We start from the raw sequence: 24986 nt of genomic DNA on the forward strand, positions 1-24986 counted from the left end.
ATTAGACTGATTTATAATTTAGCTTAATAAACACAGATGAAATTCTTGTCATCTAGAGGGTTGTGGTATTCTATCCATTTTTTAAATCAGTGATTCAAATGAGAACAGATAGTATATGTTGTTTTTTTTTAATTTATAGATGATATGAGTCTGAGAGACATACTCATAAATTGGATGGTATTTCTTTAGAAAACAGAATTATCTTGATGAGTTAGAACAGGATATTTCACAAGATAACTCTTAATAAAACATGAGCATGAACTCCCCCCCACCCCCGAAAAATTTAACAATATACTACAAAAAATGGAAGTTCCCAAGCACATCTTAATAGATATTAATAGAAGATTATTCCCATTTTATTTCAAAAAAGCAAGATTCAGGATTATATTTATAATGGGATCTCAACTTTATATATATACACACACACACACACATATATATATTATATATGAGAAAGTACGAAATACAGCAGTTCTAGGAGTGATTTTCTTTTCATTTTGCCTTATTTTCAAATTTTCTACACCAAGCATGCATCTTTCCTAACATATGTAAGATAAGGTGTTTCATGTTGCCAATGGCCCACATGTGCAATCTGAGCATAGGTTAGTTTCTGTTGTCACAATAGAGATTTCCTACCTTTTATCGGTCTGTAATAATCACCATGGCGTAAAAGCATCAGCTGTAGTGCTCTGTGTGTTCGTGTTTTCACTCCACCACTGTGAACCCACTGAATCTGTTTTCATTTTTTTCTCTTTATCAAAGGTTGAATTAATAAAGGGGAATTTACAAAGTGTCGGACTTACACTTCGTCTTGTCCAGTCAACTGATGGCTATGCTGGGCACGTCATAATTGAGACTGTGGCCCCAAATTCACCTGCTGCAATTGCTAACCTTCAGCGGGGAGATCGACTGATTGCTATTGGAGGTAATTATGCTGATGTGCAGTTTACTTGACATTTACCAAGAAAACCAGAGAGTAGATGTGGGGCTTTTTTCCTCTTCCTTCTTTGTTTCTGTAAGCACATTACTTTTATAATGGGAAAAAATTCATTACTATAAATAAAAATCTGAAGGAAGCCTTAAAAATTTGAAATAGGTATCATTTTAGTTCTAATGTATAAATCTTTAAAATACTTCCTCTTTAGACCATTTTCCTTCTTTTACTTCTCTGTTTTTTACTGAGTATGAAAGGGCAGGTCAACAATTATCTTTCTGTATGTTCACCACCATTACTACTCTGAGCCTAAAACTGACAGAATTAGCACTGCTACCCCCATCACTTAGGACTAGATAATGAACGGGAGAGAGATTCCTTGTCTAACAGGGCATACCTGATCTCTCCTGCGACCCCCGTTTGCTGGCCTTATTGGCCAGCCTTTGGTTGATGGACTGACATTCAGAGTGCAGCCCAAGTCACTGTCACTGGCAGGAAAACGTGTCACCTGCATGCCTTCCTGTCAGTTGCATTGGTATAATAAAAACTGCAAATCTATTGATTGGAAGATCATTTGCTTGCATGTAAATTATCAATAAGGCTAACTTACGGACACCAGTGGGGAAAAGTCTAAACCTTTTCAGATCTTTGTAGTACCAGGCCCACCCATTCTAGACTTGTCAAGAGATTTTTTTAAACACATGGTTGGTTACAGTTGAGCTTTTAAAGGCTATGTAGAATATTCTCTCACAGCTAAGACAATAAACAACCAGGTAGGTTAGTTCCTAAATTAAGGAGCAGTTGTCTTTGGTTATATGTCAAAGAAACTCTGCCTTTATTTTAATTCACATCCATCATGACAATAAAATAATGAAAATTTTTTAATTTTCAAAATATTGAAAAATTATCAAAAGTAAATCCAAGCAATATAAATATAGATGGGGTGAAAAAACAGAAGCCACGTCTTCATGTCTAACATTTGTTAAAAATTATAATATTGAGATAAGGGGCAGGTATAAGACACATTTTTTTTTTAATCACTGTACTTCATTTATGCAGGTATGTATCATTTAAAAAATATTTAGTAACAGGATTGGTGATAGTTGAAATAAAACTGACAAAATGTTATAGCTTAAATAGCTCAATGATGGAGTTCATTTTACTATTTCTTCTGCTCTTGTGTATATTTGAAATATTCGAAAAGGAAAATAAGCCAAATTTGGCTGGCTGGTTCCGAAGGATGAGTTTAGATTGATGTGAAGTTGTGCCTACCTCAGATCTTCAGATGGACTTATTTTCTATGTCAGACTACAATTTTGCTGGAACATAGTGTGGTTAGAGGGGAGAGTAGAGCTGAAGGCTGGATGAATCATGAAGTCATGTTAGCTCTTGATTTCCGTATGATTGAGTTTAGCTAAAGGGTTTTGAACCAGTGTTTTAGGAAAGTTGGGAAGCAGCATATGTTTGGTGATTAAAATAAGGACGCTCTAAGTGAGGATCATAGTAAAAAGCTGTTTACTACTGTAGTTGAAACAAGCGGTCAGGAGCATCTGAGCCAGGAAGGAAAATGGACTGGAACTCTTGGATTCACAGCAGAATGAATCTCGAGTCCACCATCTCCACGATTCAAATCAGGTTAACTGGGAGGGCAGCAGATTGATTCATGTACTAGTGAGGACAGCAAGATGAGAATGTCAAAGAGAAGTTTTAACTTTATCAACAAAACATCCAGGTGGTGATACCCAGAAGCCTTTGGGAATGTATGACTAGATTGAAGAAGAGGGGCCACCACCCAGAGAAAAAGTTGGTGGTTGAGACTACTGAATGGGTGTGATCTAGGGAGAGAGCAGAGCGGTCGGGGAAGCCAGCAACAAAACCACGGGGACGGCTCATACAAGGGACCAATACAGGTCAGGGCGGGGTGGGGGGTGGTGGGTAAGGAGAGGCGATCAGAGCTAAATCACCACAGTGCTGTAAAACCCAGGAAACGGAAGGTTTTAAAGGAAAAGAAGGACAGGAATTAACATTTCAGCAAGAATAATCGACAGAGCAAAGTCCTGAAGGAGATGGGGAACAGAATCCAGAGTACAGGTGAAGGGCGGCTTCCCTCTCAGACAGCTCAGTCTGGAAAATGATGGGCAGGGAGAAAAGGCAGCCGTTTGTTGGTCTTTTCAGTAAATAAAGTGATGTCATCTATAGAATAAAAGAGCAGGAATGGTGGGTTTCAGGGGAATAAGAAAGGTTTGAAGCTGGTGTTTGGAGACTTAGTTGTTTAGAGACCAATTCAAAGAATGCTAAAGCAGCACTGAAAAGCACTCTGGAGACAGATGGCATAACTTGATGCTGTCTCCAGGTAGGAAGCTCAGCGGCAGGGAGGGGGCTAGCCCAGCTAGGGATCATCGGGACAGGCAGATGGTAGAAGAGGAGAGGGCTGGAGCAGAAGCATAAAAAAGCTTGATGTGAACACCATTATGGTGAAGAGGAGAGGGCTAGGGCAAAAGCATAAAAAAGCTTGATGTGAACACCATTAAGGTCTTGAGACTGAGCCTGGGGAGGGAGGCAAGTGGACCAGCTGGACCATGAGAGCAAAAGGAGGAATGACCAGACATGGACACTACCTCAAAACAGATTTAGTTAGCAGACAGGCTTGTTAGAGGTGGAAATAGGAGACTGTGATCAGAAGTTCGTTTCCAAGTAGAAGATCTTTGATGTGGAAAAGTTCCAAGTGATGACCAGATCTAAAGCATTCTCTTGCCTGGGCAGCTGGAGAATATTGAGGTTGGGGAACTCTGAAGTCAGGTTATTAGATGGGGCTGATACTATTTTGATTTATTGAGGATGGCTGTAGGATCTTTGGAAAGCCAAGACTCACCTTTCTCTTAAGTCCTATAGAAGGGGATTGCTTAGGTAAGTACTGTTTGAGGGAGGGCGGGGAGACCTTTTAAAGTTACACCTGGAATGTCCCTAGAAGAATGCATCAGAAGCTGCTAGCTTTGATTGCCTCAGGGAGGGGAGACTTTCCACTGTGCTGCTTTCTGTGCCTTTTGAATTAATATAGCACCTATCAGAAACTAGAATGAAAACTTAAGATAGGTATTATTGATACAGATACAGGTAATAAACAACTTGGTTAACTTTAACGCCCTCCTATCCCTTCCTTATTCTTTCTCGTCCTGAAAAAGATTCGTTTCATGGGTAGGGCTAATAGAACCTGTAAGCATCCACTATTCACAGCATAGTGTTTTGCTAAGTTTAGTTCAAGCACCGGTCTCTTAATTTGAATCATTTATCACTAGCTTATAATCCCTGAAGCGCTGTAGAATTTCCTTCAGTAGAATCACAGTTTCCCATCATTTTTAAGCCTGGTTTAACCATTAATAAAATCCTTTTCAATAGGTTTCACTCGGTTCACTTCAATTCAAACTGAGGAAAAAATGTCATTTAAACCTAGAAAGGAATGGGAAGCAGTTAGGAGTTAGCAGCTGGACACCCTCCTAAGATTTTCATGGCATCATTTGGTTTGGAAAGGTAAACATTTCCAGGACACTGGAGCAGTCAGAGTTTAAGAACCAGTACACTGATGTATCCATAAGCCCACAACATACGTTAGAGTTCTCACTGTTGCTTTTCCATTAGTTAAATGATCACGAATTAATGGCAGTTATACTTAGTGAATTTAGGTAATTTTTACTGCAGTAATTTTATGTTTTCCCTTTTAAAATCTTAAAACAGGCGTGAAAATCACATCTACACTGCAGGTGCTGAAGCTCATCAAGCAGGCTGGTGACCGAGTGCTGGTGTATTATGAGAGGCCTGTGGGCCAGAGTAATCAGGGTACAGTGCTGCAAGATAACTTTGGACAGTTGGAAGAAAACTTTCTGTCAGGCTCATGCCAACCGAACTTTGAAGAGGAAGCAACTGGGTTGGCAGTAGATGCTGAAAATAGAGACCTGGATTCTGAATTTGAAGACTTAGCAAGTGATGTCAGAGCACAAACTGAAGCCAGAGAGGAGGCACAGTCACTAAGTCACAGCCCCAAACGTACTCCAACAACACTTTCTGTTAAACCTCTCGGAACTATATCACCTGTTCTAAACCGTAAATTAGTTGTAGGAAGTTACCCACCACCACCAAAACTTCCATCCAAAGAAGGAAATAAGCCCTTAGCCCTCAAATCTTCCGAGGTAACAGAACCAGCACAAGTGTCAAAACCCACCCAAGGACCCTCTTTCAAACCACCTGTGCCACCACGACCACAAGTCAAAGTTCCTTTGCCTTCTTCTGATGACCCGACTCAGGCCGAAGCAGATATTTCTGTTGAAAAGCCAGAGAAGGTGCTGCCACCGCCTCCTGCAGATAAACCTGCTGAAAAGCAAGTGAAGAATCTGGATCACATAGAAGAAGCAGCTGCAGCTAAGCAGTTTTTAGCCAAGCAAGAAGTGGCAAAAGATCTGACTTCTGAAAGCGCCTGCCCACCTAAGGACAGTTCAGATGACCATCAAACGTGGGAATCATCGGAAATTCCTTATCGCAAGAAGCTGGGAAAATGGACAAGAACCAAAGCCAGCTGTTTCTTTGACATAGAAGCCTGCCACAGGTACTTAAACATCGCACTGTGGTGCAGGGACCCTTTCAAACTAGGGGGTCTCATCTGCTTGGGGCACGTGAGCTTGAAACTTGAAGAGGTGGCGTTAGGATGCTTAGCCACTTCAAACATGGAGTACCTTTCCAAGTTCAGACTGGAAGCCCCGTCACCTAAGGCCATGGTCACGAGAACCGCACTACGCAATTTGAGTATGCAGAAGGGGTTCAATGACAAATTCTGCTACGGTGACATTACTGTTCACTTCAAATATTTGAAAGAAGGAGAGCCAGACCACGTAGTTACTAACTTAGAGAAAGAAAAAGAACTCCATTTGGTCGAAGAGGTGTCTGCCCTGCCTAAAGAGGAGCATTTTGTTGGACAAATGGGTTTAACAGAAAATAAACACAGTTTCCAGGACACTCAGTTCCAGAACCCGACTTGGTGTGATTACTGTAAGAAAAAAGTCTGGACTAAAGCTGCTTCCCAGTGTATGTTCTGTGCTTATGTCTGCCATAAAAAATGTCAGGAAAAGTGTCTAGCTGAGACTCCTCTTTGTGGAGCGACAGATCAGCGGATAGACCGGGCCCTGAAAAATCTCAGGCTGGAAGGACAAGAAACCCTCTTAGGCCTGCCCCCCCGTGTTGATGCTGAAGCTGGGAAGTCAGTCAACAGAACAACAGGTTTGACGAGACATATTATCAATACGAGCTCTCGTTTGTTAAACCTGCGTCCAGTCTCCAAAACCCGCCTGTCTGAGCCAGGAACTGATCTAGTAGAACCTTCACCAAAACACACACCCAACACATCAGACAATGAAGGCAGTGACACAGAGGTCTGTGGTTCAAACAGCCCTTCTAAACGGGGCAACAGCGCAGGAATAAAGTTAGTGAGAAAGGAGGGTGGTCTGGATGATAGCGTTTTCATTGCCGTTAAAGAGATCGGTCGTGATCTGTACAGGGGCTTGCCTACAGAGGAGAGGATTCAGAAACTAGAGTTCATGCTAGATAAACTGCAGAATGAAATTGATCAGGAGTTGGAACATAATAATTCCCTTGTTAGAGAAGAAAAAGAGACAACTGATACAAGGAAAAAGTCACTTCTTTCTGCGTCTTTGGCTAAATCTGGTGAAAGACTACAAGCTCTAACACTTCTCATGATCCACTACAGAGCAGGCATTGAAGATATTGAATCTTTAGAAAGTCTGTCTTTAGACCAGCACTCCAAGAAAATCAGCAAGTACACAGATGACACAGAAGAAGACCTCGACAGTGAAATAACCCAACTCATAGACTCTCAGCCATTCAGTAGCATATCAGATGACTTATTTGGCCCATCTGAGTCTGTCTAACAGTCCGTATTTAAACTTGCAAGTGATTGAGGAAAAGTGGCGTCTAAAGTACCATAGATACAACCACGTTTAAACCCTCTTATTATGCACTTTGGCCTGCTTCTTCACAGTTACTTACTTGCGTGAGAACTAGAGTGGAAAAGGTGGTTTTCCAGCAAAAGCATGACCAGCCCACTAATTGGTGTTTCAGATTGCATTTATAGCTATGCCTTTTTGGGTTTATACTGGGAATTTATTTTTACTAATTTATTTTTAACTTTTTCTAATTATGTAATTATGTAAGCTGACTTTTTGTGTTTATGTATGTGTGATGTCTCATTGTGTTTTTTCCCCCTCCTCTTCCTAGTTTTTGAATTAGTGTTAAATAGCATACTGTCCAGATTCTTGAAATATTTTCACTTCCATCACGGTTGTAACAACAAATTTGCTGCATGCCCAACTTGACAACAGCAATCATTGAGGGAACAGGTTTTGAATCTTACTTTGTGTTATAAAGTTTGTCATTTCTACTTGCTTGAGATTTTTGTTATTTTGGGGTTTGGAGGTGATGCTTTCTGTTTTGATTTTGCCAAATGTAATATGAAAGCAGATGCTGCAGCTTTAGTTAGTTATGTTGATTTAGTAAAAAAAAAAAAAAAATTACATATATTGCTTGTTTTTTATGCTTCTGTGAAATTTTTTTCTAAAGCTTCTGTGCAGTTTAAGTATAGTAAGAATATAGTGATTAATTTGAAGAGCTTGCATTGAAAAACAAAATGTAATAGGGAGTAAATACAGAATGCAGTTGGTTAAGAATTTTGAGAGGATAACAAGATTACTAAAAAAAAAACAATAACCATAGGATTTTGAAATATAATCTTTCAAAATATTGATACTTTCCTTTCAAGTAGAAGTTTTAAACATTTATGATTATTTTTCAGCTTCAGTTCTCCCATAGGAAATAAAGCATGTGCAAGGATATTAGAAGTTTCAGAGGACTGTTCTTAAAATGACCTTGTTGATATCTGGTTTGGCTATTTTGTTTTAGAAATTTTTTCATGCATGAGAATGTTGTGAATGAAAGGAATCATGCAAAATAACATTTATTGTTTTATCTGACATCTGCAGACTTAAAGGAATGATCATTCTGAATGCTTCTATAGTTCAGACTTTTATTCATTTAAAAAAAAAAAAATTGGAGAGCATAGATACCTAGGAATTGGGACCAGGTGTCTTAAAAGGAAGGTCTACTGGAATAGTTCATTGTGTGGAGCCTCGGTAACATGTGACTGAGGGAAAACATGTGAGCATGACCTTTGTTGGTATACCATAAAAGTTTTGGCCTTTTATGTGTCAATAAAAGATATGTACATGTTTTTCCCTTTCGTAGGTAGCTACTATGATAATTGCTATATAGTGAAACTGACATGAATTTAAAACTAGATAGCACAGCTTTTAGAACTGGCAGGAAAAGGCATCATATAATAGTAAGGATTCTGGCCCAGGTCCATAACCCAGGATTCCATACAAGAGTTTAAGTTGAAGCTCTTCTGTTGGCCATTAGCAAACTGTGTAACCATAAGCAAGCCACAGAAGGGCTCCATGCTGCACTCTCCCTGGCTCTAAAGTAGAAATAAACCAAAACTTCCTCTTAACTACCTCACAGAATCGTCGTGAGGATAACAACAGCATAACTGTGGAAGTTCTCTGAATAGTAAAAAGCTGTTCAAATAAAAGGGATGACTTACGTGGATGGTAAAAACATTTTTATGGGTAGAAAAGCTATTCCAGTTTTAAAATCAATAGCCAGTTCTCATTCTTGCTGTTTTATTATCAAGTAAAATATAAGGAAACTAAATACCTTTCTTGGCCAAGTTTGTAACAAAAATGTATCTCTCTGTGCCCCCTTTTTTGTTTAAGCATGCTTGCATTTTAAAAGAACACTGCTATAGAAGTCTCTATACACCAAATTCACTGAAAGCTAAAATACTGTTCTGTAAACAATAGTTTAATCTGCCCAGTGTGATCACAAACTTTCATCTTAACATAAAAAAATCACTTACCACTGACAGCAGAGTAAGTGACTGGTGGTTTTGGATTATACCATGGAAGTTTTAGTGACATCCAAGCATGCTGCTGAAACGGATGCATTTGAAACAGCTGTAGAAATAATGCAAAACTTTGCTTTCATAAAAATCTTGCTCATGTTTTTAAAGTGTCTGACTCTGTAGAACCACAATTATGGAAAGCTCAGAAATGCTGCTAATGACAATTGTAAAATGTACCTTCAGCGTAGTGCGATATTTTTCTATTTACTGGTGAGAGGCAAGAGAGGCATCACAGTTGTATTTTAGGGCAAGGGAGGGGAACCCTCCCAGCCGTCTAGGGAATAGTAAGGTCTACAGCTTCAATGAAAACAGTTGTATTATATCACATTCCTGATGTAATCTTTCTGCCATGCTATGTTATCAATAGCTTAAAAATAATAATAAATAAAAACTACCAAGAAAACAAGAATATCTTCATTTAACGACATCTGAAAAAAATACTGCATCTTTGTGGAATTATTGCCTGTATAATTGGACCATGAAAGCAAGCTTAAAAAGTCCACTTTTGCTAAACAAAATTGCTATTCTGAAAATTGTCTAAAAGCATTAAATTTGGTTTTACTCTTTTTTTATGCTGTGAAATATCAGATTTATCTATTTGCCTCTGCTATCTAGGAGTAATGAGACTATTTAAAGTATATTTTCCATATATTGGTATTCAGATGAATGTTTAAACAGTCAAGTTGAGCAACGTTTTAGCATTATTTTAAAATCAGTTCATTTGCCACATTTCTTAATATCAAGCCTTACATTCTTCAGTATCAGAACTAGTTAAAATATCCTGTGGCCGTTCGTGATTTTGAGAGGAAAAACACACAGTAGTAAAGATTTGTGGATCACTGTCAGTTCTAAATTTAAGTGTATCGGAATTTTTCAAAAGGCAGTTTGAAGACATTTGGCTCTTACTAATAGTAAAATAATAAAGTCTTAAGTTCCTGTAAAAGTGAGTAACTTCAAAGTCACTTTAATGTTAAAATATATTGAGTTTATTTCTAAACTGAGAGATAATAGCTTTTCTTTAAAAATGGGATTGGGGGAGCTTCCCTTAATCCTTTTTAAGCCATGGATCCACTTGAAGATCTGTTTAAAACCATGGATTCTCACCCCTGAAAGATGCACACAAGCACATCCTAGACTTCATGGTACTTCCATGGCCATGGATCTACTGTGTCAAGTGGCTGCATATCATAGTTACTTTTATCAACCACAGTTATTCACAGCAATCAGGAATACAGTACAACTTTAGAGATGCAAGGATAACTTACTGGTTGGTTCCACATTGACACCATGTGGCTAGTTACATATTTCAATTTAAAACAAATTTTGCAAAGCCAGAAAATATGGTTCAAACTAGTCTGGAGCAGATTTTACCTGACGCCTGCAAGCAAAAAAGAATAGTTTTTAATTGAATATCCACAGTTAATATGTTCTCACATACTTTATTCTGATGATATTATGTGGTTAACAAAGGAAAACAACAGGCACAGTAGTGTTCAGAAGATTTATTAGGTAAACTAGCTAAAACAGAATGTAGGTGGATACACTTAGCAGTCAAAAGAAAGAACTGAGTATTCATTGCTACCTCATTAAGTTTTTTTTATCTGTTTTGCTGGGTACAAACAAAAAAACCACCTCTGCTCAAAACAGACAGTTCAGAGAGCTGTGTGTTCTTTGTTCTGATACACACATTTAAAAACAGCCCCTCTTTTCATGTTTTGCCAACCCCAGAATATTACTTATATGAAAGACCTTATAGTTTTTTTCCTCATCAGATACAGTTTTTCCTTTTGCTCTCAATACACATCTGAAAAACATTTATATGATCTCTAGGGATCACCAGCAGACATGGCTGCCAGTCATTCTTGAAGAGACTGAAGCCTTACAGGCAAAAATTCTAAAAGCTCTATAGTATTAGGAGTGGGGAGAACTACAAAGCCTCCAAGAGAACTGATTTGCAGCACACTGGTTTTTAAGGGTCTCCCCTACAGAAGTAGAGAACAATCCTGCTTTTTTACTTTAGCCATAGAAGCACCTCCAGCAAAGCAGAGGCCTCGTGTGAGTCGCCCAATGCAAATACACGAGTAGGAAGCCAGTTTGCTTCCAACACATACATGCACTTAAAAAACCAGACTTCAGATCAAAGCCCCACCAAAAATGTCATGAAGAAAATGGAAGGAAGTATTAGCTACTTTCTTAGGGAAGTAAAAGGTAGAGTCTTTCCAAGTTTAACAGAAACAATTTTAGCTTAACAAAAAAACGGACATTAGGTAGTTTTGTTTACCATTACAGAACTACAGAATGAACAAGTGTTTTTGAGACATTCCACGCTATCTTCATATCATACAAAATGATGTAAACGGACAATGTTCACTAACAGTACTTACATCAAAAAGGCACAGCAATGTTGTCATGCTCAGAAAAACTACATCACACAGCACTAGGTGATACAGTATTACACAGACATCTTTAGATGTTGGGGTTTTTCCTGCATGTGAAAGGGAGTGTGCCCTGACCACCCTATTATTTTTACCTGTTTTCCTAACATGATTCAAGACAGTTTTATTCCTCCTTCATCTTCATCTAAAATAATAGTTATCAAAAAAAAAATAAACAGATCCCTAGAAAACACTTGACTTCCAGGTAAAAGAAAATTATAGTCTGGGATATTTTTTTTTTTTTTCACATCACAGCAGCTATTAGCTTTTTACATTTCTTTTCTAAAATTTCAGCTAGATGTTGGTATATCTCATCATGCTTCAACAATCCTGATAGTATAAGGTGTTTCTTTCTCAGTCTTTGTCATCCGGTAAGACAAGTATGTATCTGAAAGGGAAAGCTTCTAGTTGTTCATAACTATATATCTGGGTGCTTTTCTCTGCTTTCAGAACATTCACTGTTTTACCCTTACTGGCTTTAATGTTTGCTGCCAACCACAAGACATGTAAACATATAATTTACAACCATCTGCTTCCAGGTAGGTGATTACATAGAAAACTAATGCCAACTGAGATTCGTGGATTAAATCCGAAAGAGACTGACTCAAGTTCTTCTGCATCTAAGATAACTAGCTTTTACCTCATGAATATATTGATAGTACAACTGACCCCCGAACAACATGATTTGAACTGCATGGGTCCACTTACATGAAGAGTTTTTTCGACAAATAACAGACTGCAGTCCTACGTGGCCCATGGTTGGTTGAATCCACAGACGTGAAGTCAGAGACATGAAGGGCTGATTGTTTTCAGCTGTGTGGGGTGTTGGCATTCCCAAACCCTGTGTTGTTCCAGGTCAACTGTAATTCCAAGTTCATACCATTCAGTGTCACTACCTAATATATGCTGTCTTACTTGACTCTCTTTTTCAGACTTCCTTCTAGTTTCTCATTGCTGGAAGTGTCTCGGAGATAATGTGTGCTTTAAACACTCATTACCAATATTCAGAAAAAAATATAAGACTTTTTTTTGCCCAGGTGTTTGTGAATGTAAGTTAAAAAATTATATTTGATTTGGATTCAAATATTTATAGATTTACACTATATTTCGTCAAAATATATTGTATAATATTTAATAAAATCAAATACATAAAATAAAGTTTTCAACACTATTTATACAAACCCCTAGAAAAGCTGCTTTTTCTTTATAAGGCCGTTGGCAATCGATCATAACCGTGGAAAAGAAAGAACCTTTGGTTGTATGACTTTCACCAGGGATGAGTGGTATGACTAAGACAGTTCTGGATGAGTCATTTCACTGGAAACACTTTTATACAATTAGGTACTTGGAGGACTTTTGCGGGTCTCAGTCACTTTCAGATTCTTCATCCTCACCTATTGGATGCGACTGGCTGCTGTTCTGCGTGTACATTTTTGTTTTAATGGGGCAGTTGTGATCCATGAGGATAGCCTAAGAGAGAGCAGGTGCAGATACATTAACTCACTGATTCACAAAGGAAGGCAGAGACTGCTTAAGACGAAGGATTAGTAGCTTGACAACTTCCTACAGTACCACCCGATATTAACCAACCAGTAATTTGGTGCCACTGCCAGGTGCCTGGCCTAGAAGACCTGGAGTTCTAGAGTGAACATTCCAGGCAGGAGGAGGCAGCAGAAGCAGTCTCTGCAGTGTTCCTATTACATCTGCCAGGGACCCTAAGTCAATTTGGAGGAACCTGTGAGCTATGAAGAAAGGGGTATTTAGGTTGGGTTTAGTTTATACTTAGGGTGGGCGGATCCTCCTTAGTTAAGGCCACAGGTATGGCCCCTTTGATTTCCCTGGATTAAGCATCACAGGGCCCTTATCTTTAAATATGACATCTCGGAAGGATGTCTTCCCAAGTCCTGGCTGGCCTCTTCTTGCTCAAGTGTGTTTTATTAATAAAAAGTATGTTTCTCTCATACACATAAAAATTCTATGTGCTCCCTTATTGTAACAAAAACCTTTCAAAGGTCAATTGATCCTCAGTTGATAAGCGCTATAGTCATTATTCCTCCTGGAAGTATACGGACCAAGCACGTAGTCTTGAGTATAGAGATGGGGTTTATCATGCCAAGACTGTGCTAGGCATTTTCAATACACCTCTACTCCACAACAGCCCTATGTGATAGCTTGATCACCCTCTGTGTAGGCACAGGGGTCAAAGACCTTGACCAAGAGATGTATGGCTAAATGGGGTGGATCAAGCCCAAGCAGCCTATGCCAGCATCTGCTCTGGTGACGCCCCACAGGACAGCCAGGGGTGCAGAGCATGACATTGGGTGCAACTGAAATGAATTCTCTCACCAGGCTTGTCTTTCATTTTCCCTCCACGTAAGCTATCCCGCCAATGCCTTTTTGTGCATTTGAAAATCTAAATGGCAACATTTATCTGGATTAAATTAATCTTCTGTTGGCCTATTGCAACCTATCTTGGCACTTGTCAGCTGCTCCTCCCAGTTCTTGTCCCACAGATTTGATAAACTTCTGTGTCTCCACTCAGCCCTTAACCCATTTATCATTTCCCAAGAAATTCTAAAATGATCTGCCATGTGGCCTGTGATGATAAGGACTTCCGTGACTCTCTAAGTTAGGCTGCCAGCTCAAATTGTCAGCTGCAAATTCAACTCTAGGTCTTTTTTTTTTTCATTATTATTATGCTTCTTGCCAAGAGAAGTGATACATGAACCTCATGAAGAGCTCAATTTTTTAAAAGTAAGTAACTGAAGTGATAGACAGCAGGACCCTTCTTGCCACATGGGTGTGTGCTTGTAACATAAAAGCTTTAGCCATCAAGAGCTCCATGTCTTGCCTCTGGAGTCACAATCCTCAAAGAAACGTGCCCAAGGATCACTCGATGGGGCAGGTTAAACATCGAATCCCAGGTTCCTACCCTTAGTGACACTCGTGTCAACATGTGTGAGAAACACCACACGACTTATGTGTGGCATCTTCTGGGACAAAGCAGGGTCACACGGCTGACGACAGCTTACTGGGCACCTATCAGATGTGTGTTTCAGTGCCTTTCAGGTCCTCTCCAGCAACTTAGGAACCTCACTGCACACAAGTGACGGTTCCAGAGGGTTTGTGGGCAGAGTGCTGACTGGGAGTTAAGTGCTTGGGGAAAGCACATGGAGAAGATAGGAGTGGACTTGAAGCTTGCAGGAATAAAGCAGCCTGCCTTTTCCCCCACCCTCCTGCCAACCCTGAGATCTGATATTGAGGTACAGTGAGACCACATCACAGGAAAGACCAACCAGATCCAGACTGTAGGGTCCTGAATGCCAGGCAAGAGGCCTTATCAACCGCAGGCCCACAGGCGGAGAGCCAGCCTTGCAAAGGACGGCCATCCTTCTTCCTTACCACAAAGGCCTCTCCCCTGGCTAGTCCACCATCACACTACGCGCTACATAGACTTAAGGACTGCTGGAACCTAGCACTGGGCACGTAACAGGGACCCAATTTAAAAACTGCACTGCAAGGGAAGACGTTCGGTCAGACCAATTATTTGGCAGTGTTCAGAACTTACCAATTAACCCAACTGCATTTGCTGACACTACCTGTACCAGGTAAAGGAGTTTTCTTTCTTAGATGATTTGTAACTTTTAAAACCTAGCTTACTGGCTTCTGGACACTTTTTTGAAAGATTTATTGTGCCATCTTTTTTTTTTTAAGTTATACAAGATTAAGCCAGATGGCATGTGATAGTCCAAAAGTGCCATGGAAAGAGAGGCGTGAACAGCATCAAGTGGGTAAGTCACGGGCATGAGGGACGCGTACAGAGGGGCCTGGGGAGCAGCCTGGTAACTAGAGCAGTCTTCCGTGCACTGCTGTGGGGAGAAAGGTGTGTTTGACCCTCAAGTGAAGTAGAAAAGGGGGGGGTGCAGGGGATTGTCATTTGTATCCAGAGCGAAGCCCATTCCTGAGAGTTGAGCTCCAGTCCTGCCAAATACCTGGTTTCATATCAGACACCATAGAGTCAGGATTTCCAAAGCAGTGAAAACATGCTGGACCAAGTGAAGTGTAAAAATAACATAAATATGAAGCTAGGACAGTGAAACCATCAAAGCATTAAAATGCAAGAGTTCCAGACTTCAAGACATTGAAAGATACCAGGGCTCCTGTGTGCTCGAAAAGAGTTATTTACCACATTATCTTTAAAAAAAAAAAAAAAAAGATGGTTTTGCATCAGGATTAGCCAGTAAAAGCAAGCTACAGTCCTCAAATCGCCTACTTTCTTGTCTGAGCAACAATTAGAAACTTGAAGAGTAAGACCTAAATTGTTTAGTCGCTAAGTCATGATTCTTTGCACCTCTATGGACTGCAGCACGCCAGGCTCCCTTCCTTCACCATCTCCTGGAGTTTGCTCAAACTCATGTCCATTGAGACCTAAGAAATGTGCCCTATCTTTAAAAAAATTTTAACCTGAAAAAATAAAAGTCCATTCCAGAACCCAGTTTCCTCACTGGCTACTCCGAGCCAGAGGCTACAATCGATCTCCTATAAGTGGAACGCAGTTCCCTCAAATGACAGAGCTGGTGTTTCTTATACCTGCAGAGGGACTAGAGTACCAGGCTTTTCTCTCTGCCTATATTGATAACACTGATTTCAAACAAACAAACAAAATCCCAGAAATCCAATAAACCAAATGAAAGCAAAACTCACGTGCTCACAAACTGGTTCATGATTGGATGACTTGGGAACCATAAAATGGCACTCGAACTTTCCATTTCGAGCTTAAGTCCACACACCACTTAATCAGAATGCTTCCTAATGAAGGAATTACTTGCTAAGACTTGTACACCTTCTGGCTCTCCTGTCCCCTGCACTTGGTAACTGCTGATCCTGAATGCCGGCACTTGGCGGTATAGGATTTTCTCAAGTGGGTGGTAATCAATCGTTTCTCCGCCCTGGCACGCACCGCTTCCTGCCCTCGCTCCCTCTCATCACTCGGTGGTATCGGCTGCTTCCTGCCTGCACAGTGAGTAGGCAGCGGCTGTTGGCTGCCACCTTCCCATGTCACCATCGTGCCCCTCAAATGGATCTGACGTGATGCCTTCAATTACAGGCATCAATTATGGGCAGGGAGACACACATTCTCTCTGGTTTTCAATGATTCATCTTGCTAGGCACTTATTAAGGGACATTTTACAGTGGAAGTAGCTTCTGGAAGCCTGGCTCTTCTTATCACTTTGTCTTTCAGGATTGTCTCTTCCACTTCCTTCAGCGCTTTTCTTTTTAAATGAACTAAAGCCTTGGTTTAAGTGTGGGAAGAGGCACAGAGGCCTTCTGCCCATCAAGTGTGGACCCCAGAGTTGGAACTGGTCCCCTGACCTCACCCACTTCCTCCAAGACCTCAGATAAGCCCTCGAAGCTGTTACTGACAAACGGATAACACAGTAGCCACTAACGTCTGCTCAGCAAGGGAAGCCCACTGGGCAGCGCTGGGTTATGAGTCTTATCTCACAGAGAGAAGAGAGGGAGGGACGTGAGGGACTGCTGGCTGACAGAGTGCATCAGAGTTAGGTAAGAGCAAGAAAGGAGAGTGGGGTTATGTGGAAACTAGTGACAACTTATTGAGCATTTACTGTGTGCAGACATGGGGGTCACACTCTGCTGGGATTCCTTCACTGAATCCTCAAACCACCCTGTGAGGTCAAGGCTAAATCGTCTTCCTATGAGAGAGACAGCTCGGCTCCAGGGCCCTGCACTACCTCCTGAGTCTTGCACAGTTTCCTGGGTGACAGAATCATTTGTAGGTGATTTTTTGTTGTTGTTGTTAAATAGGGTTGGGAGTAATCTTCATTCAGCCTTAATCAGATTGATATGGTGGCTACAGAACAAGAACTATTTTCTGTGATTGCACAGAGAATTTCCTGACCCTGAGGGAGGCCAAGGAACTCTGCTGGGGTTGGACAAACGTGGCCAGGGAACTCAGATGACCAGGCTGGAAAACAGGAAGTGCCTTGAGAGAGACGGGAAAGTTGTTCGGAGCTGGGGAGGCATCAGCAAGAGGAAGAGTCAGATGGGTGTGAGTAATTCAAAGATACCTACTTAAATCATATATAATAAAGGGCACAAGACCAGTGCTTAGTGCTGGATACACTTCTTAAATATACTGAACATCTTAATAAATGCCCCAAATGCCCAAACCAAAGACTACACACGACCCAACTTCAGGGTCTGTGTCTGTCTTTAAACCTGCTCTTTGGGGAAGATCATGAAGGGGGCAATTAAGAAATGCCAAAACCTTAAAACCCATTTCAGTTCAAACATCATGGAGAACTTCTGACGTATTCCCAAGAGCACAGCGCAAGGGAACCTCACATCCATTACTAAACAAAAAAATACCATCTCCCCCAGGCTTGTTTCTCTCATTCACTCTTAATCTAAGGCCCTCTTCTTTTAACCAGATCAATGTCCACCAGCATCGGACGTTTAAAAAAAGTCAGCAGCAGCAGCACCAGGTATGAACACTTCTTGGAAAGGGTAAAATGACTGATGCATTTCAAAATTCAAATTTAGAATTGATAAGTTTGAATTTGTTCAAAACGGGAACACTTTATATTCAGTACTATATCTTGCCTATAGCTAGGATTCTGGTCATGAAATTATTAACTTAAACGTTATAAAGATGTGCTCACATGTGCCCAAAGGTACATAAAACAATGTTTTTCCATAAGTGTCTATTACCAACATTAAAACCATCTCCAGAGTCTTATGCAGTAAAGACTAAGACGCTACTACTGAAAACTGTGAGGGTTAGCAGAAAAGCAAACAGGACCAAAAACGGTTGATCTTAGGAGTGAGCACAGGAGGTAAAACAGTTATGTTCAAGATTTCAAGAATCTTTGAAAATTTAATTGTTAATTTTCAATATAAATCTATGTTTGTATTTGGTTGACAGAGATCTATACTGACAGCTAATCTATGTATGAAAATTATTTCACTCTTCAAATGTATAAACATAATGCTTGATACAGTCAAAGAAGTATCTGCTCCACGTGGTATAAACTAAAAAGAAACTTACAATTTATATTTGGGGAGTTCTGTTCAAAAGGAGTAGAAATATATTTTAGAACCAAGCCTTAAGCCACCAGCCAGAAGACCATGCTAAACTGATCAAGAAACACTTAACTGCATCCTAAAATTTTTCTTACCATTTTTTCTTCCTTGGCAGGTGGACTTCGAAGAAAAAAGCAGAGAGGAGCAAAAAGAATATCAATTATTCCAATAATTGTCATGAGCCATGGAAATCCAATTGCCTTTGCGATAGCCCCACCAGCAGAAGGACCTTTCAGGAAACAGAGAATTAGATGTAGGCAGAAAGATGCAAAAGTTTAAATAATTTTCAGTAGGCATTATCAATGGTGTACTGAGAAGAAAAAGTTCTTTTGGAAACCCAACGTCCTTACCTATGGCATATCCCATACAAAACGCAACATCGGCAATGGCGTACACGCTCCCATAGACCGACACGTGCCGCAGGTCCACCAGGTAGCCCATGATGGGCATCATTGATGAATCCACCATGCCTGTGGACAGTCAGGGAACACAGACAGTCTACAGAAAACTGATGGAAACCAACAGTGGGCTGAACGTCAATGACTGTGTCCTAACCTCACAACCCTGCCAAGATTCTTCACTGCTGTCTGCCAAGTCTTGAGGCAAACTCCCTACAACAGACCTTTCACTGAAGACAGACTAAAGGTGCCTGAGGCTGGGACTGGAACTCAGACTACTATTTGCCTGTTCCCTGCTTTGCCTCATCTTGTCCTCCACTGTCTGGTAGATGGTACCCAGTCCTCTAGGGGCTTGCCTGCCATTCTGCAGACCCGGAGGGATGCTGGTTACTGGCTGTGTGAACCCTGAGCCTGCTTCCTGTGGGTGCTTTCCTGATTCACTATTTTCTGGTCCACATTGTCCTCTGCCCTCAAAGAGTGGGTACACTACACGCCTCGCCCAGCCTCCTCCCCACCCACAGCTTGGCCTCACTCTTAGATTATGAGAGTTAAAGTTGGGAAGCATAGAGAGAATCAGAAGGAACCAGAACAGGAAAGAGTCTGAGGGACTGCCCGGCCCTACTCAGGAAACTAAAATCAAAAGAGGTTTGCAATAACCCTGTGTACGAGACAGCAAAAGAGACACCGATGTATAGATCAGTCTTATGGACTCTGTGGGAGAGGGAGAGGGTGGGGAGATTTGGGAGAATAGCATTGAAACATGTATAATATCATGTATGAAACGAGTCGCCAGTCCAGGTTCAATGCACGGTACTGGATGCTTGGGGCTGGTGCACTGGGACGACCCAGAGGGAGGGTAGGGGAGGGAGGAGGGAGGTGGGTTCAGGATGGGGAACGCGGGTATACCTGTGGCGGATTCATTTCGATATTTGGCAAAACTAATACAATATTGTAAAGTTTAAAAATAAAATAAAATTTAAAAAAAAAAAAAAGAGGTTTGCTCCTTTAGTTGGCTAAAACACCAAAAACCATCACCACTGCCAAGACCTGTATTAGAACCTCTGGTCTCTAGAATAGTCAGGGAACAGGAAGCATAAAGAAAGGACGTGCGTATTCGGAGTTCTAAATCCAAACTCCTGGGTGGTTGAGCATCATCATGCCTTATCTCTCTGAACGTCACTCTCCCCATGGATAAAATGGAGATGATAATGACTGGCTGAATTAGATGATGGCTGTGAACACACCTGGAAGGGCATTCAAACATCAGATCCCTCACCTGCACCCCTACAGAGGCAGGAGGGTAAAGGAAATTTCTTGCATTCAACTAATACGTGCTGATCACCTGAAATGTGCAAGGTGCTGGGATAAGGGTGAACAGAGCCAAGAGTTGAAAAATAAATTATGATTGTGAGTGATGCTATGAAGGCGCTGTGAGAAGCTATGTGTATGTACACACATATGTACGTGTATGTGTATATGTATATGTATGCACATAAGCTGGGATAACCTAGCCTGGTCTAAGGGGTCAGCAAAGGCTCCATCCTCTCTACTGTACCAAAGATCCAACTTCTGCCTTTACTCTGCGACAGATTCACCTTTTCATGATTAATCTGTATATTATAAGTGAGAAACAAGCATGTGCTATTTATCTAAAATATGAACGAGATTTTTCCTAACACATTATTAACTGTGCCTCACACTGCTCCAAAGACTTGTCCCCTTTGCTTGTGAAAATTCCCGCAGCACAGCTGGTCATCAGTACATCAGTCTACCTTTTCTGTACCAGGCCTTATTGAAAACTACATGTGAAGCCTTTGTCCCCCAGCCTCATATGAGAAAGTCTGTGCATAGATATGAGCCCAAACAGATGGATTCTGAGTAAGCAGTTCTCCTGTTTGCCCAGGCTCAGCAGTGGAGTGTCGTTTTGCTTCTGTAAATATCAGGCTTTGGCAATACTGGTTTTCAGGAAATAAATGACTAGTTCATGAAAGCCAGTGTCTGTGGACAATCTACAAACTGTACATGAGCTAAGCTGCCGCAGCCTCCTGTCAAGCATCTAGAAATTTTAGATTGAGCACTGCCGATGGTGACTGCAGCCATGAAATTAAAAGACGCTTACTCCCTGGAAGGAAAGTGATGACCAACCTAGATAGCATATTCAAAAGCAGAGACATTACTTTGCCAACAAAGGTCCGTCTAGTCAAGGCTGTGGTTTTTCCAGTGGTCATGTATGGATGTGAGAGTTGGACTGTGAAGAAGGCTGAGCGCCGAAGAACTGATGCTTTTGAACTGTGGTGTTGGAGAAGACTCTTGAGAGTCCCTTGGACTGCAAGGAGATCCAACCAGTCCATTCTGAAGGAGATCAGCCCTGGGATTTCTTTGGAAGGAATGATGCTAAAGCTGAAACTCCAGTACTTTGGCCACCTCATGAGAAGAGTTGACTCATTGGAAAAGACCCTGATGCTGGAAGGGATTGGGGGCAGGAGGAGAAGGGGACCACAGAGGATGAGATGGCTGGATGGCATCACTGACTTGATGGACGTGAGTCTGAGTGAACTCCGGGAGTTGGTGATGGACAGGGAGGCCTGGCGTGCTGTGATTCATGGGGTCGCAAAGAGTCGGACACGACTGAGTGACTGAACTGAACTGAATTCTGCCCAAGTAAGAACTCTTTCTTTTTTGTTTGTTTGTTTATTTTGGCCACACAGTGCAGCATGCAAGATCTTAGTTCCCCAACCAGGAGTTGAACCCAAGCCCTTGCTGTAAAAGTACAAGAGTCCTAACCACTGGACTGCCAGGGAAGTTGAGGAACTCTTTCTTGGTACTGGGAAAACAAAGGTTTAAATTTAGGCCCAAGGCTCCGGTGGCTTACCAATTGCAAAACCAACTCCAAAGTTGGGAGCTATGAGTCCGTAGATGTTTTTTGCAAGAGGAATCTGTAAGAGGAAATACATGTTATGCCAAAAGAACATGCTATTCAATTCTGAATTATCACAGAAAGTCTTAAAGACAGGTTTTCTCTGGCCAGTTATGTGTGTTCCCTTCTGAAGGAATTAGGAGGAGGGCGCAAGACAGGGTTTGGGCAGAAGAGGACCCTCCAAATCTTTAATAGAGTTGAAATGGGTTTTGTGACCACCACGAAAAGCTAGTTCACTTCCATATGTGAAAGTTCAGCCTAGTCTACACTCCATTTTTTTAATAGTTATTTTTATTTATGTGGCTGCACTGGGTCCGAGTTGCAGCATGCGGGATCTTCAGCTGCAGCGTTCGAACACTTAGTTGCTACATGTAGGATCTAGTTCCCTGACGAGGGATCAAACCCAGGCCCACTGCACTGGGAGGGCAAAGTCTTAGCCTCTGGACCACCAGCGAAGCGCCCATACTCCATTTTTTAAAAGAACCAGAAGGTCTCATTTGGGGTAGATATTAGCCTTTGGTAGAAGATGTTTTATTCTAGAAAAACATCTTGTTTCTGGCTGGTTGCCCTGAAGTGTTCAAGACACTGTAATGTTTCAGATGCACAGGGAGAGGGGAACAAGGTGAAATAAAAACAGTGTAATAAAACATTCTAAGTAATTTCCAACTGATGTAAAATAAAGATAAACCCTTTGGGGAATCTTGTCTGAAGTTTTTAATATGATAAAAAATGAGAAGAAAATGGAAGATTAATAAAACTAAGTGTCAACAAACTTCAAACTGCCGTATTTGTTGGTGACTCTTGCCCAAAGCAAAAGTTTCATTTACAGGTTATTTCCACCTGCCAAACGTCATCTTTTTTTTTTTTCCCCCCAAATATCATCTTTTACTCACACATAAAATGCTCATTCCAACAATTATCATTCCTAGAAGAGCACAAAGCCATCTGTCAAAAAACAAAAAAGCACCATTAAGAAATGATTCTCCACCCCCACCATCCAGGTTTTCAGTGGAAATAACAGTTTATAGTAGTGAAAGTTTCTAACAGTAGTGAAACTAGAAACACTTGGAATTTTTTTAAAGTAAGTTCATTACTGTAACAGAGTCAGTGTTGGGTTGTTTCATTTCATCTTACCTCCCCATTTTGTGTGCGAGGATCCCAAAAACATTGGTTCCAATGAGATAAGAGACGCTAGCTGGCAAGAAAGCCACGCCTGTAAATTTATGAAAGGGACACCTTATCAGTACAGATATCAGTCACGTGTGAGAAAAACTAATAATTGTGAGGCACCACGCTTGTGATGAGAGCTGAGGAAATGAAGCCCTGGGACCTGCACCCAAGCAGCTAATATCCGGTGTCTAATGGAGCTAGTCTGGACTCCACACAGCTTATCCGTCCACACGAAGCCGCCAGCCGCCTCCACACTCCAGAAATGAGATTCCTCCCTCTATCGTGGGCTTCATCTCACCCCCACCTCTGCCTGGTGGCGGGTTTTACCAGGGGAGTTGGGGTGGATGAGAGTGACAGCTCCTGGCTGCGGAGCTGCCAGCTGCCACCCCACACAGGCAGTGAGCAGTGGTGGTTATCTGCTCCCGGTTCCTCCTTTCGTATGTGTACAGCAGAGCAAAGACACAGGCACTGACAAAAGTCAGGAGCACAGATGAGCACAAAGGAAAAAAACATTAACATTCTCCCACGTTCCATCGCTCAGATAATCCCACAGTTGTTTTCCCTTGCAAGTTCTATGTACATAAATAAATGCGTAAGCACAGTTTTGTGCCTTTAAAGAAAAAAAATTAGTATTATACCTACGGTTCTACATCCTGCTTTTTTTTTTTTTAAGATTTATTTATTTATTTTTGGCTATGCCGGGTCTTCATTGCTGGTCAGGCTCTTCCCTAGTTGCAGCGAGTGGAGCTACTCTTCCTTGCAGTGGCTCTCTTGCTGGGGACCACAGGATCTAGGGCCCACAGGCTTCAGCGGTTGCAGTTCCTGGGCTCTAGAACACAGGCTCAGGAGTGGCACACGGGCTTAGTCGTCCCGTGGCATGTGGGATCCTCCAGGGATCGAACCAGGGATCAAACCCGCGTCTCCTAAAATGGCAGGTGGATTCTCTACCACTGAGCCACTAGAGAAGCCCCATTCTGCTTTCAATTACCTTTATGGACATGTGTCCATGCCAGATAAATAAGTAAATAAATATGTGGTCAGTTTTTTGTGGCCAAATGCTATGTAACTGACAGTTTCATGTTTTCCCAGGAGAGGAACTTTACAAGCCCCAAGCTGAGTTCACAGCTGACAAGGGCAATGGTTGCCTTGAACATACCTCTCTGCCTTGAACAGGAAAGCCTACTCAAGCCAGCCCACGCTTGCTGGCCAGGGCATTTGTCCACATCAGCTCCATCTGGCCTCAATCCATCCTTAGGACAACAGGACAATCTCATTTCCAAAGATGGCTTTTCAAACTTTTTACACTTTTGGTGTTTCCCCTTGAAATCCAGAAATACCAGGTTGGTTCCTAAGCCTTGCCCACAAGTGGTAAATGTTGCTTTGTTCCCAATCATCTGACTGCATAAATGTTCAGCAGGTCCCCACTCACTCCAAAGGCCCAGGGCCAGAGTCCTCCTTGTACAGGCAGCTCACCAGCACACGAGCAGCAAGTGTGATCTTACCTCTCCAAAGACACAGTGGCTTCCACTGCTCCCCCACAGGCACTAACACAAGCCATCAAAGCCTCAGATACACAGTAGTGAAGGAAATAAAAAAAAGGGGATATATGGAAACATACAGTAGGTTGCACTTTCCTGTACAGTAGAAACTAAAACAACATTGTAAAGCAACTATGATCCAATAAAAATTAATTAAAAAAAAAACCTCCAGAAAGGCCAAGCTTCCCAGAACAGAAGGGACTTCAACAGTGATTGCTTACCGGAGCTAAATCTAAAACCAAATCATTCTAGATTTGATAATCTGGAAAATAACAATTAAGTGCAATCTCATTTCACGTTCCAGGAAACCATTTCCTTCACATTTAGCAACATACAGTGGCCACATAAGTGCTGGAGGTGACAGGACACGGCAAACATCACCGGCAGCTCATGCCCAGCTCAGTGCTGGGCTGCGGCAAAGACAATGGCCACAACATGGTCCTGGTCACCATGAGAGTCTCTTCAAAGGA

General features: G+C 41.4%; 2 protein-coding genes and 1 long non-coding RNA gene across 3 annotated transcripts in view; 2 read left to right on the plus strand and 1 right to left on the minus strand.

Annotated features, from left to right (window-relative positions):
- The window catches only part of PDZD8 (PDZ domain containing 8), an 83748-nt gene extending 74396 nt beyond the window's left edge, over positions 1-9352 (plus strand). Inside the window, exons 6-7 of the mRNA XM_010859584.1 lie at positions 763-925; positions 4667-9352. Of these exons, the coding sequence (XP_010857886.1) occupies positions 763-925; positions 4667-6867 (2364 nt within the window). The 3' untranslated portion in view covers positions 6868-9352. The remainder of the gene's footprint in view (positions 1-762; positions 926-4666) is intronic.
- Positions 9353-10556: 1204 nt separating this feature from the next.
- The window catches only part of SLC18A2 (solute carrier family 18 (vesicular monoamine transporter), member 2), a 41423-nt gene continuing 26993 nt past the window's right edge, over positions 10557-24986 (minus strand). Inside the window, exons 10-15 of the mRNA XM_010859277.1 lie at positions 22943-23021; positions 22702-22753; positions 21764-21827; positions 18844-18963; positions 18589-18722; positions 10557-12859 (exon numbers count right to left, since the gene is read on the minus strand). Of these exons, the coding sequence (XP_010857579.1) occupies positions 12755-12859; positions 18589-18722; positions 18844-18963; positions 21764-21827; positions 22702-22753; positions 22943-23021 (554 nt within the window). The 3' untranslated portion in view covers positions 10557-12754. The remainder of the gene's footprint in view (positions 12860-18588; positions 18723-18843; positions 18964-21763; positions 21828-22701; positions 22754-22942; positions 23022-24986) is intronic.
- On the plus strand, positions 15832-18694 carry LOC105002580. The gene is made up of 3 exons (XR_826991.1): positions 15832-17459; positions 17842-17895; positions 18609-18694. It is a non-coding gene; the product is annotated as an uncharacterized LOC105002580 (long non-coding RNA).

This window comes from Bison bison, unplaced genomic scaffold (assembly GCF_000754665.1).
Source record: "Bison bison bison isolate TAMUID 2011002044 unplaced genomic scaffold, Bison_UMD1.0 scf7180017864456, whole genome shotgun sequence".
NCBI classification, from domain to species: Eukaryota; Metazoa; Chordata; class Mammalia; order Artiodactyla; family Bovidae; genus Bison; species Bison bison.